This window comes from Taeniopygia guttata, chromosome 1A (assembly GCF_048771995.1).
Source record: "Taeniopygia guttata chromosome 1A, bTaeGut7.mat, whole genome shotgun sequence".
NCBI classification, from domain to species: domain Eukaryota; kingdom Metazoa; phylum Chordata; class Aves; order Passeriformes; family Estrildidae; genus Taeniopygia; species Taeniopygia guttata.
In genome coordinates, this window is record NC_133025.1 from 65,082,619 (window position 1) to 65,095,861 (window position 13,243).

The window sequence follows — 13,243 nt, forward strand, 5'->3', positions numbered from 1 at the left end:
TTAGACATTATAAAGTATTTTATTTTAGGTTTTTTTTTAAAAAATACAACATTCTAAAAAACATTTCCCTATCATCATACTGCCGTAGTGCTGTCTAGACTATATTAATGCCAAGAATTTAGGTATTAAAGAATTAAAATTATCACAAACCAACATCTCTGAATATAATATATCAAAAAGCTGGTGGCCAGATGTCACCTTGATTAAACACTAGTATTCAGTAGCACTTAAAAGACACCTAGCAATTTGCAGAATAAAAACTCATCCTAACATCAGACACATCCTTAATAAAAGTCCTCCAAAATGGATGATTCCAGGATGCTGCCCACCCTCTGTTTATCAGCAAAACCTTTCCACAATCTTTTCCTTTGTGTGGCACTTTGTCACTGACCATTTAACTGTTGGTGGCACTGGGATGGAGAGGTTTGACTCTTGCCAGTCTGGAGAGGCCAAGTCTTAGGCAGTGAGTAGGTGACTTAACAGGAACGCATTTCGCAGAGGCATTACTGCTTCCAGATGGAGCTGGAGATGATTTTAATACAAAAAGAAGGTATCAGAAGTTTAAAGGGGGAAAAAGGATCAGATGACTGTTGTCTTCTAGTAGTTTTCCTAGCAGGACAAAAGAAGCATTCCAAAGAGAGTGCAAAAAGGTCCAAACCACAGAGACACATGGAAATCACTCACCAGGGCTTCTCCCTCTGGGAGCCAGTGCAGCAGGAATGGTGCACAGGTTAATTACCCAGCCACACACTGCAGCAACACTGGGCAACTGTTCTCAGTGTCCTGGGCATTTTCAGACACTCCACAGAGAAATACTGAACACAACTCCAATGGGGAAACATGGACTTGAGAGAAAGGAGCCAAACAGAACCACTTACAGAAAAGAAGAGCAAATATGAAGAAAAATAAAAGAAGCAGGAGTCAGCAGCAGCAGCATGCTCAAACCTTGAGAAAATAAAGCTTTTAACCATTTGCTTTATTAGAGCAGCTAAAATACTCCAGCATTTTTTAATATTCTTTGTTTAGAACAGATAATAATTTAGTACATATCAGAAATAAAGAAACCTGTAAATAAGACAGAAATGGACATGAAAGGATCTTTTGATTAAGGTCTGATCCACAGTTCAGAAAACATTTTGTAAGACCCATGCAGACAAAGCAGTTAAGGATAATGCTGCAAACAAAACACAGATATAGCTTTTCTTCCTTTCTCTCTTTTTTGTTTTAAACCTGTCCAAAGAAAATCTCTCTAAAATGTATATAAAGAGCAGGCATTTTCCTGGAATGGTTTATCTTTCGTTTGCTTTTAGGAGAGATTGCTAAAAGCTTAAGTCAACTCATAGCTAGTGTCTATAGCTGCAGCCTCACTCGTACCTGGCGGTGTCCATTTAGGCTTTTTGTCTGTGACAGGACTTGATGCATGTAGAGGTCTTCCAGCTGCTTCCAAGGGACTGGACATCACCTTCTGCCTTGGCTCAGAGTTGTGTTCCATTATCCAGGAAGGAGAAACTATAGGTGATGCTGGGATGGAAAAAAATTACTTTAGAAAGATGCTCTTTAGCAGGGAAATCATCACTTAAGATGACAGACCACTGGACAGCGGAAATTATGAGGGTGGTACTAGACTGGCCCATCTTGAAGCAGTAAATATTTACACAGACACCTTGCCTGTTAGGGAATGACTGACACATGGATGCAGCTTGCTCTTCCAAAAGATGACAGTCACAGGAAGGAAAGAAGGGAGGCTACTTGATTTTTAAAATAAGCTTAAACAAAGCCAACAGTGAAAGTTCCAACACCTGATACTACTCCAGAGTCACTGTTTTGATACAAATCCAGAAAACATCTGGAAAAATGAACAGAGGATCTTTAAAGAGACGAAACTTTCCTGGACAAGGAGTGCACAAGGAATTTCTCCTGACATACAAATACAGAGAAGCAGTGACATTTTGCTAGTTTGGGAGTGAATAAGCTCCAGAGTGTAAATTTAGTGTGAAAGTGCAAATGAGATATCATGAGTATGAGGGGATAAGGCTTCAGTAAGAGGGTAGTAAGGGAAAATGCAGTCAAAGCAGCATGAATTTCACTAAAAATCCAAACTAAATTAAAGTCATCACACCCAAAGCACATCTAAGGAGAGGGTTTTGGTGCAGCAGAACTTACTGGGTAAAGACTCTGGCTCAGAATCAGGATCATGGGCTCTGTCATCACTGTCAACCACCAGTGACTTGTGATGTGCTGGAACTTTGGTTGCTGCTGTTTTTTGCCTCCCATCATCCTCAGGTGCATCATCATTCATAACCTGATTGAGACCTACAAAACAGAAAGTGATTTAATCAGCTCAAATTCACAGTAAATCTATGTTCTTCCTCTAAAATAATTTGGTATGTGAGTGCCCAGAATTCATTTTGATGATATAAAGTTATACTGTTCAGAAACATATCACTGACTCCTGTTTTCATGTGTGTCTCATTTTATTTTCTCATTGTCAAATTTATCAACATTTACCTGTAATCAGGCTAACAAAAAAGAAGACCAAAAATTCACCAATCCCCAGGTTTGCTCATTTTAATACTGGGACCAAATTTTTAATGAAAGAATTGACACATCCTTCAACCTTTATTTAAGTTAAAGACCCTTTTTTCCACATCAACAAAAAAAAGAAACCAATGGAAACAGAGAAGAGATAAGGTAATTAAATGTTTTCTTGAAAAGAGTGTGAGAACAACTTACCTAAAAGTTCACTGTCTACACTGCAGTTGGAAAGAGGGGGTCTCCTCTGTGTATTTTCTGATTCAATATTCTTACCTGTTTTAAGATACAGGAGAAAAAATTAAAAATATGAAATATTACCATACAAAAACACATTGTAAAAAGTAAAAATAGCAAGAAATTTAAATAGATGAAGTTTTTATCTGTCTCTAATCCAAGTATATATTTGGAAAATCTTATGGAAGAGTTACTTCTCTCACAGAAAAAAACCCAAGAACATAAGAAAACAGGAAATACTTAGAAACTCTCTCTTGTCATGACATCTTGAAATAAAATGTGATTTTTCAATCTATTTCAGTGTAAAACAAATTCCCATCTTAAAATTCACTGCAAATAAGTAAAGGGTGTTGCATGGAACTATAAAGTAACCTTGTTCTTCTGAATTTTGTACTTCTTCGGGATTTGCAGATTTTTCTTTGACAGATAAGGCTAAGGCAACTTCCAAATCTCTTTTATAAAGTTTCTCATCCAAGGATAACCTGGGGAAAAAAATGCCAGCATGTTAAATAATAAAACAATTACATGAGTGTTATAGAACTATTTCTCAGTGAACTCTTTAAAATTCAGATACTTGTGAAGAGATTAATATTTCAATACATGTTTACAGCATATTTTGTTACAAATATTACATTTTGAAATTATTTACACAAAACACACACTAACTTTTAAAGTATTGTATACTTTAAAGCATTATGATTGCAAAACAGTGGATGTGTGCATATATATATATATATATATATATATATATATATATATAAAAATATATGAACTATTAACTGGCATTACTATAGGAAAAAAAAAGTGATTGCATTTGCTTGAAATGCCACACCAAAATGTAATATTTAAACACAACTCTACTAATAAAAATTAGATTTCTCTTTTTCATTGACACTGACTTTGTATTTTCCTTTAAATAAGTTCTTTTAGAAGGAATCAAACTTGTCTTTTTATTTCTCTGGTTTAGGAGTCCCTAAGAAACTCAGAACTTTTACAGTTATTTGAAGGTGCATTAATACAGCTCAAAATATTTATTACAGTCATGTATTAATTGTTTGTTCTCAGCTGCTTAAAACTCTAGGGGAAAAGAAACCAAACCCAAAATCTTCTAATTGAAATCCAATTTTACACAGAGTCAACCACAACATTTCTTACCTCTTACTAGGTGTCTGTGTCTGGGATGGAGTCACGTCTTTGGGCTTTTTTGACTTCTCTTTTTTCTCCTTCTTTGATTCCTTGAGCTGTGTTCTTGATTTTTTGCTTGAAGGTGCAAAGTCTTCATCTGTTGGAAAACAGAAACAAACTCTCATGTGTTTTCCTATATTCTTAAATTCCATCATTTTCATTGCACACTGAATATATAACATTTTCTGGAAGTTAATTCTATTTTAAAAGAACACAACAACTATGACTGCACTATCCTTAAATGTATTTAAAAAGAAAAGTCAACAGACCCTCTTTTACATGTGCTTTTATGTAAGAGGCAATGATTTCAAATTCTTGATGTACAAGGACATCCCACTTACCATCATCTTCCAAATCCCCAAACTGAGAATAATCAACAACTTTCTTATTCCTGTGGCAAAAAAAAAAAGTATACTATCAATCCTTTCTGACTAAGTATCTTGATTTGGTAACACCTTTGGGTAGATCATGTTTTACAAGGAAAAGAAATCAATACATGTTCACGGGGACAGAATCATGGAATCATGGATTATCCTTGAATTGGAAGGGACTCACAAGGGTCATCCAGTCCAGCTCCTGGTCCTGCTCAGCACACCCCAACAGTTCTACCCTGTGCATCCCTGAGAGCGCTGTCCCAACACTGCTGGAGCTCTGGCAGCCTTGTAGCCATGACCATTCTCTGTTCCAGTGCTCCACCACCCTATGGGCGAAAAACCTTTTCTGATATCCACCCTAAGCCTCCCCTGGCAAGACTCCAGCTGTTCCATGGGTCCTGTCCCTCGGCACAGAGAGCAGAGATAAATCTACAACCAGTGCAACTGTACAAAATGGCTTATTAGGAATAGCTTGTAGATTTTTTTTAAGACTCCACACCCTCTCTGGACAATCTGTTCAGTCTGACAGAAGTTGTTCCTCCTGCCCAGGTGGAACCTCCTGGGCTCAGTCCCTGCCCGTGGCTCTGGTGCCATTGCTGGGCCCCCAGAGCAGAGCCTGGGCCCTGCTCGGAGCCCTCCCTGCAGCCAGGGACACCCAGGGCTGAGGGCCCCTCTCAGCTGGGGCTCCTCTCCAGCTGCACAGCCCCAGCTCCCTCAGCCTTTCCCTGCCAGGGATGCTCCAGGCCCTGAATCATCTCTGCAGCCTCCGCCGGCCCCGCTGCAGGAGCTCCATGGCCCTGCTGTGCTGAGGGGCCCAGAGCTGGACACAGCCCTGCAGATGTGCCTGACAGGGCTGGGCAGAGGGGCAGGATCACCCCTGACACGCTGGCACTGCTCTTCCCAGTGCACCCCAGGATTCAATTGGCCCTCCTGGCCCCCAGGGAAGGCTCATGGACAGCTTGTTGTCCACCAGGATCCCCAGGTCCTTCTCAGCAGACCTGCTGGCCAGCACACAACACTATTCCTTCCCATGTGCAGAATACTGCACTTGCCTTTGTTAAATTTTAGACATTTCTCTGACCATCTCTGCAACCAGTCCAGGTCTCTCTGAAGGGCTGCATGGCACTTTGGGGAATTGGCCAATCCTCTCAGCTTTGTGTCATCTGTGAACGGCTGAGGGGACATCAAACCCTTCATCCAAATTCTGGATGACCAATTTAAACACCGAGCCCAGTATTACGCCACCTGCAGGGCTGCATCCAGCCCTGGGATCCCAGCACAGCAAGGACAGGGAGCTGCTGGAGCCAGGCCAGAGCAGGGACACCAAGGGGAGCAGAGGGATGGAGCAGCTCTGCTGGGAGGAAAGGCTGAGGGAATTGGGATTGTTCAACCTGGAGAGGAGAAGGCTTTGGGGTGACCTCATTGTGGCCTTGCAGTGCCTCAAGAGAGTGCACAGGAAGTTTGGAGAGAGACTCTTGACAAGGGCCTGGAATGACAGGACAAGGGGGAATGGCTTCACACTGACAGAGAGCAGGGTTAGATTGGGTATATGGAAGAAATTTTTCCCTGTGAGGGTGCTGAGGCCCTGGCACAGGGTGCCTAGACAAGCTGTGGCTGCCCCATCCCTGGCAGTGTCCAAGGCCAGGCTGGATGAGGCTCGGAGCAACCTTGAATAGTGCCGGGTGTCCCTGCCCATGGCAGGGGCTTAGACCTGGATGGTTTTTAAAGTCCCTTCCTACCCAAACCATTCCACGACAGAACCCCGGGGGACACCACTAATAATGCCAGGCCTCCAACACGGCCCTGCGCTACCGATCACGAGCGCTCCGCTGGAAGGGGAAGGGAAGGGCCGTGCCACCCTGGAATCCCGCAGAGGCCCTGAGGGGAGCGGGGAGCCCCTCGTCCCCCAGCCCCAGCACACGCACCTCCTGGCCGGCCGCGCCATCCCCGCCGCCCGCAGCGCAGTGGCGAATGTGCCGCTGCGGACGCGCGGCTGCGCCGGCGGGAGCGGGTGGGCGGAACGGCGCGGCTCCCTGCCCCGCGGCCCGCACAGCCCGGTGCGCCGGGACGGGCCGCGCCGGGCACCGCCGCTGCTTCCAGCCAAAGGGAACGCGGACACCGGGAGCTCCCTGCGGCGGGGAAGGGCGGCTGGGCTCCCGCAGGCCGCGTCCTGCCGGCTTTGAGCCTGCGATTTCAGGTCCTCTTTGGAACCGCGGGTTTGTCCCCCGCTCCCTCTCCATCAGCTTCCTCCCCACCTCCTCGCTGCATCGGAGAGCGGCAGAAAGAGCGTGCTCGGGTTTGTGTTTCCCAGATCTCCCTTTGAATCCCACTTCTGAGAGGCCGGGACACCGCCTCGTATTGATATTGTTTGTGCTGAGATGTTTGGTTTTGACACTGACTTCTTGTTTCGTGTCCAACACATAGGTTTGTTCACAGAAAAACCCACCCCCACCCAAAAAAAAAGAAAAAAAAAGAAGAAAAAACCCCAAACCCTAAACCGGTGAATTCTGCTGTATCATGTTTTATTTTCAGTGTTTTTCCTTCTCCTCGGGGTGTGAGTTTTTAGCACTGGGGAGGGTTCGGCTGAAGCTGTATCCAGCTTTGCAGGTGATGTTCAAAACAGAGGGATGTGAATGAGCAGAGGAGCCCTGAGGAGGGCAAAAATACCAGCACAGCTATCTCAGCCTATGTTATAGATGCATATTATATGATTGGCTTTTTGCAAATATTAAGATTAATATTGTTATGTTGGAAAGTTATGCTGTAATAATCTCTTTTAAGTAGTGTGGTAAATACAGTTTTTAGGCTATAGCATAATATTAAAATAGAAACGATGTGATGTGAGATATTTTTGTAACTAGCTCAAGAAATGCATAACCAAGAAATTCTTCGCATACAGACAACAGCAACAAGACACCAAAACTCAAGAATTATTGCCTTCTTATCCAGACTATTCAGACTTCTTCTAGACTTAGAGGAGCCAAAAAAATTGATTTACAAGATGACAGGGGAGGGGGCAGAAATTAAGCAGAGGACATCCTTTGTTTGAAAAGAATGTTTGCATCATGTATGAGATATATGAATATGCAACGGACTATTGCTTTTAAGGGATAATTCTTTGTTAGCAAGGTGTTTTTCTGTGGCAGAGTGCCAGACACCTGGACATCAGTAATTCTTTGCTTTTTATTGTCCTTTATTGTCCTAACTCTGATTGTCCAAATTCTTGTTGCTCTAACTTTTATTAATATTTTTATAGCTATTTTTTTACTATTAAACTTTTAAATTTTCAAAACAAGTGATTGGCATTTTTCACAGCCTGTGCTTTCACTCTGCACAGTCCCCTTGCATCTCTTTTGGCTTATTTTTAATACAAGTTACAGAAAGACAAAATCAGCTCTTTCTAAAAATTGTTGCAAATATCTTCTTCCCCCCACTCCCCAGGCCTTGCACCTGCAGAAAAGAGGAAATAAAATCTCTATGCACTCTGCAGGATTTCAGCTTTTGAGGCATCCATGACAGAAGTCGGGGTGTTTCAGTTAATTTTCTGTTTATCAGGATTCCTATCTGCCCTGCTTCTGCTCTTAAATCAGGAGATTTTCACTGTAATTTTTAAGAGCAATTACCCAAATTTATATATTGACACACTCAAATACATTTTAGAAGCATTGGATATTTTGGAAACTGGTATTTATGCTTGAGTTCCAGATGCATGTATTTGGAAGTCAGAACTGAGTATCTATGAAAATTTGGGGGGTTAAGTATTTTTGACTGTTAATTATTAGCAAAGCCATGGCTTTTCATTACCATTTTTTACTTCTGAGTTTAGAGAAATGTAATTCTTGCTACTTGCATTTCTGTTGCAGGAAACAAAAGGATGAAGCCTAATAAAGGAAAGACTTTAACTAGAGAAAGAGACTACGTGTACAAATTCAGTGCTGGAAATGAACATTTGGTGCTTACCGTGCCTCTCAAATTCCCTGTACAAGAGAATATCAGTCATTTGCATGGACGTCTGATGGTTCTGCACAACCTGCCATGCTTTATAGAAAATGGTATGAATTGATTTCTTAAATTAATCTCGTGTATCCTTGTCCACAAGTATCTTACAGCTTGCTCTAAGAAACCAAAAGAACAGTGTTTTACTGGAACAGTGTGTACAAAATTGGTTTTTAAACAGCAAAACATAGAGAAAATTATTGTCAGTGCTAGCAAGTGCTAGCAAGGAAAAGGTTTTCAGGTGAAAAACTTTACTTACAGGTTTCCTGGGTGATTACTGATGTGTTCTGTTGATAGATCATTTTCTTCTTGATGTCATAGACCTGAAGCAATCTCTCAGTAAATTTGTAGAAGAGGAAACTATAAAGGATTATGACAGAGAAGCTGAAGTGGCTCTGGAAGCAGTGAAATCGGGAAAAGTAGACATCAACCAGCTGGCAGATACTTGGGCTAAAGCTTATAAAGAGGTAAGGTTAAGGCTGGAAAGTTAATAGATAATAAATAAAAAAAAAGGGCTTGCTTTGTGGGAGTGTGTGTGTGTGTGCAATCACAGTTGTGAGGATGAAACTTTACACTAAAATTTTTCTTGCAGTTTTTTCTTTTTGTCTGAAAGTGAGCATCAAGTCTTCATCCTACAAGTTCTTAGTCAGGTTTTTCTTGAATTTAATAGAGTAAAAAAATAGAAAATGGAGAGGCAAATGGTTTGTTCATTTAACAGTTGACACTCAAACAAAAAGTAGGCATAAGGTTTATAGTGGCTTAGAAATAAAGCAAGAGGTAATGAAGTGACACTCTTATCCTAAATCTCAATAACAGCAATTAAGGCTAGAAGGAGAAAGTGTATAGTTGAGAGACTTTTCAGTTCATTTTTTGGGTTCATATAACTGTTTCACATTATTTAGAAAGGATGAGGCTTAAGTTGGAACAATGTCCAGTTTCACATTGGATCTTACAAATAGTGGAGTGCAAAAGAACTGGAGGAGTCCTAGTGAAAAGAAAAAACTAATGACAAACCTGCAGTATTTGAAGAAAAGTTTATAGGAATTGAATTTGCTTCTCATGAAATATAGAAAAATATGAAAAATTCTATTAAAAGTTTGCAAAACTGGCATTCTTGGGCCGTTGTTTGTTCAATAAAAATAGCTTTTCTTAAATCAGTGTTGTTGATGGAATTCTTAGTGACATCAGCAGTTAGTCATCCTTACTAGCAAAGCATTTTTGTTTGCACAGCTGGTGTTCTGGGCCTTATCTAAAATTCATCAGGTGCAAATATTATTGTGGATATTGCAGTTCTTTCTGAGCTGGTATTGTGTGAAAATTGGTAATTCCTTACTGTAGTCCAAACCTTAATGATTCTGACTTTCGATACTTTGAAAGAGAAAGAATGGGAGAGGAGAAAAATGAAAGCTAAAGTAGAATGCAGAAAGCTTAAATTAGGGAAGATAATTTATGTATGGTACAGGCTGTGTGTGGGCCCCCATGGTTTTACCCCCCCATTATGAGGATCTTTATATGTCCTAAGAGGTATCCTTTAAAATATCTTACATTTTCTTTAGACAACATTAGAACATGCCAAACCTGAAGAAACCAGCTGGGATGAAGATTTTGCAGATGTTTATCATGATCTGATCCATTCTCCAGCTTCTGAAATGCTGTTAAACCTGGAACACAATTATTTTGTTAGCATTTCAGAATTAATAAGTGAAAGGGACATAGAATTGAAAAAGCTACGTGAAAGGTATTCCTTTTTTTTTATTATTTAGGTTTTCCTTTCTCTTATTAAATAGAGGTGCATGCTACTGGGTGTGTGAACTCATAGGACAATGTGAGTAGCTTGTATTTGTCTCTGTAAACCCAAAGTCAGACAACACTTGGCTGGCACAAGAGTATTTAGAGATCGGGCAAGGGAGAGTAGCTTCAAACTGAAACAGTGAAAATTTAGATTGGATATCAGGAAAAAATTCTTTACTCAGGGTGTGGTGAGGCCCTGGCAGAGGTTGCCCAGAGAAGCTATGGCTGCCTCATCCCTTGAGATATGAGGTATCCAACCCAAGGCCAGGTTGGATGGGGCTCTGAGCAACCTGGTCAGGCGGAAGGTGTCCATGCCCATGGCAGGGGTTGGAATGAAATGAACATTCATGTCCTTTCCAGCCCAAACCATTCCATGATTCTATGATGTCATTAGGGTCAGCTACCTTATATTACTTTGGTGGCCTTCTATTATTTTCAGCAACTGAGGAGAATATAAGTTTTGATTTCCAGAAAATGTTGAGTTTGTCAGGCATGCAGTTTGTGCTAACTGGGAGTGGGGCTGGGGCTGAGCCTCATCCCCAATGGGCTACAGCTGTACAGGACAGGTGAATGATATTGGAGGTAATGAGCCATGGAGTGCCCAAGTGCACTGACCAACCACCAAAGGGAACAGAGGGCTCACAGGTGCAGTGCATGTAAGGTGAGGGGTACAAAAGGTTGGGCTGAGGGACTCTCAGAACTTAACATGTCCCTCAGACGTTTTTGGATGTTCTGGATCCAGGTCAGAACCATTTGCAACCCTGGCAGGCAGCTGGAAACAGGTGTGACTTTGGATTTGAACCATGGAATGATTTAGCAACCTTGCAGGAAGAACAATAAGTCACAAAAGTTTAGATATTATAGTAGAAGTAGTCACAAAGTAAAGAGAAGAATTTTTGAGTGCTCTGCAGGTGGGTTTTGGTTTTGTTCATGGGGGTCAGAAGTTTTAAGGTGGAGGGATTTGGGCCTGTCCTGTCCTCCCTCTTTCTTCTTCCTTACCTCCATGTTCTTGGTGATGTTGGTACTCACAGATTGGTTTACAGCAGAAAAGCACCATTTAATATAGGTAATAAGCGTTGGGGAAAAACTGTAAGCATTTAACACATAATGTACCATATAAGAAATAGCACCAGCCCTGGGTAGGGAGAGAGAAGAAGATGAGAGACAGAGAGGGTGTCAGGGTGTGTGTGTGCCTCTGCCTGAGCTGCTGAGCAAACCACAGCAGCTCAAGAAGAAAATCTTTTAGATAACTTGCAATAAACAACCATGAGACAGAACAACAAGAGACTACTCAGCCTTTCTTTGAAAGCATGGGTTGGAGGAGAGATTTTTCCACCACACAGAGCCACCCCCAACCTAGGAGAGCTCCAGCAAAGGGCAAGATGAGCACATGCTTGTAGTTTTCTGAAGTGTTGTGACTCTGTTTGGTTGGACCTTTCTGAGATTGAATGGTGGCACTCTGTAGTGTGACTGTCTCAACTGTGACATATGCTGTAACAAGTTTGAGTCTGGAGTTCTGGAATAAGCTTGCATGGCTGCAGCTGACTCCTTTATCCACAAGAGGGAACACGTTGAGTGTGGATTTTTCTGTTTGTGCCAGAGTAGTTTCAGTAGGTCTGGTTTAGCATTCTGAGCGACTCTTGAGTTTGTGTGTCTAAGGTCGTGTTAGTGCATAATCAATTCATTCTATGGTTTCTTCTGGACTGAATTGTACGTATTTCTGATTTGGAGGTCAATGTTGCCAATAAGGTGTTAGCAAATCTTTTTGCTGTTATTGCCTCTTTTCAACTGTGCATACAGAAGAAAGAGCAGTATTGCTGTAGAGCTCAGGTGTGATGTAGCTGTGTATTGACTCTGCTGGAAATCACACCCCAGCTGGAATTTATCACATCCCTATCTTGGTGGCAGCTAAGACTGTCCCAAATGAGGGTAAGTGGGGCTGTTTACACAGGACCTGACTTGTGTCCCTGACCATTAATGCCAGTTTGTTTTGTGGATTTTCATTGCTAAATCTGTGACTGTTCATTCTGTCAGTAATAACCAACCAAGTTTGTTGTTGTATCACAAACAACAAAGCAAAGGGTGTTCTTCTGCCAGTGTTCTGGAGTCTGTGTTTGCTTCTCTTTCAGGCAAGGAGCTGAAATGGATAAGGTGATGCAGGAGCTTGGAAAGTCACTGACTGACCAGGATGTGAATTCCTTAGCAGCTCAGCATTTTGAATCTCAGCAGGTAACTAGAATGTGTCATGCACATAATCACCTTAAAAAGAACACTCACACCACTCAAATTATCACTGCTCTCCTGTCAGGATTTGGAGAACAAATGGACCAATGAATTAAAACAGACTACTGCTATCCAGAAGCAGGAATATCAGGAGTGGGTGATAAAGCTTCATCAGGACCTAAAGAATCCCAACAACAGCTCGGTCAGGTATTTAATTTCTTTGTGATACTTAATTTCAGCTGAAACAGTTCAAAGGATTGTTTTTACATAGTCTTTTAAATAGGACACTATAGTCCTATTTATTATGATGTTATAGTAGTCCTATATGTTATGATGTTATAGTAGTCCTATATGTTATGATGTTATAGTAGTCCTATATGTTATGATGTTATAGTAGTCCTATATGTTATGATGTTATAGTAGTCCTATATGTTATGATGTTATAGTAGTCCTATATGTTATGATGTTATAGTAGTCCTATATGTTATGATGTTATAGTAGTCCTATATGTTATGATGTTATAGTAGTCCTATATGTTATGATGTTATAGTAGTCCTATATGTTATGATGTTATAGTAGTCCTATATGTTATGATGTTATAGTAGTCCTATATGTTATGATGTTATAGTAGTCCTATATGTTATGATGTTATAGTAGTCCTATATGTTATGATGTTATAGTAGTCCTATATGTTATGATGTTATAGTAGTCCTATATGTTATGATGTTATAGTAGTCCTATATGTTATGATGTTATAGTAGTCCTATATGTTATGATGTTATAGTAGTCCTATATGTTATGATGTTATAGTAGTCCTATTTGTTATGATGTTATAGTAGTCCTATTTGTTATGATGTTATAGTAGTCCTATTTGTTATGATGTTATAGTATCTATAAATAATTGG

General features: G+C 40.9%; 2 protein-coding genes and 1 long non-coding RNA gene across 7 annotated transcripts in view; 1 reads left to right on the forward strand and 2 right to left on the reverse strand.

The window, feature by feature from the left end:
- RAD51AP1 (RAD51 associated protein 1) lies at window positions 1-6,380 on the reverse strand. 5 transcript variants are annotated; one of them, XR_003958279.4, is made up of 9 exons: window positions 6,254-6,380; window positions 4,296-4,345; window positions 3,925-4,051; window positions 3,142-3,251; window positions 2,734-2,808; window positions 2,164-2,313; window positions 1,375-1,521; window positions 685-845; window positions 400-522 (listed from the first exon to the last, which is right to left on the reverse strand). XR_003958279.4 is itself a non-coding variant. In XM_030263518.4 (8 exons), exons 1-8 carry the CDS (start codon window positions 6,271-6,273, stop codon window positions 395-397), a joined length of 807 nt encoding a protein of 268 aa, XP_030119378.4. In that variant the 5' UTR covers window positions 6,274-6,380; the 3' UTR covers window positions 1-394. The 5 variants fall into 5 exon arrangements, 3 of the variants coding, with proteins under 3 accessions (XP_030119378.4, XP_030119380.4, XP_030119381.4); XR_004366707.3 differs by having other exon boundaries at window positions 685-873; XM_030263518.4 differs by lacking the exon at window positions 685-845 and having other exon boundaries at window positions 1-522.
- The window catches only part of FERRY3 (FERRY endosomal RAB5 effector complex subunit 3), a 21,805-nt gene continuing 14,912 nt past the window's right edge, over window positions 6,351-13,243 (forward strand). The window contains exons 1-6 of the mRNA XM_002195832.7: window positions 6,351-6,624; window positions 8,192-8,380; window positions 8,646-8,791; window positions 9,881-10,062; window positions 12,245-12,344; window positions 12,424-12,545. Of these exons, the coding sequence (XP_002195868.5) occupies window positions 8,203-8,380; window positions 8,646-8,791; window positions 9,881-10,062; window positions 12,245-12,344; window positions 12,424-12,545 (728 nt within the window). The 5' untranslated portion in view covers window positions 6,351-6,624; window positions 8,192-8,202. The remainder of the gene's footprint in view (window positions 6,625-8,191; window positions 8,381-8,645; window positions 8,792-9,880; window positions 10,063-12,244; window positions 12,345-12,423; window positions 12,546-13,243) is intronic.
- LOC116807720 (uncharacterized) lies at window positions 6,830-8,718 on the reverse strand. The gene is made up of 2 exons (XR_004366708.3): window positions 8,584-8,718; window positions 6,830-8,443 (listed from the first exon to the last, which is right to left on the reverse strand). It is a non-coding gene; the product is annotated as an uncharacterized lncRNA (long non-coding RNA).

Bases quoted from the DNA above. Each gene is read 5' to 3' on its own strand.
- RAD51AP1 (XM_030263518.4), bottom strand. From the start codon at position 6,273: ATGGCGCGGCCGGCCAGGAG. The intron at 2,314-2,733 runs GTAAGTTGTTCT...TCTGTTTTGTAG, and splicing joins TGTAGACAGTGAACTTTTAG to GTCTCAATCAGGTTATGAAT. The intron at 523-1,374 runs GTACGAGTGAGG...AATCATCTCCAG, and splicing joins GCCTAAATGGACACCGCCAG to CTCCATCTGGAAGCAGTAAT.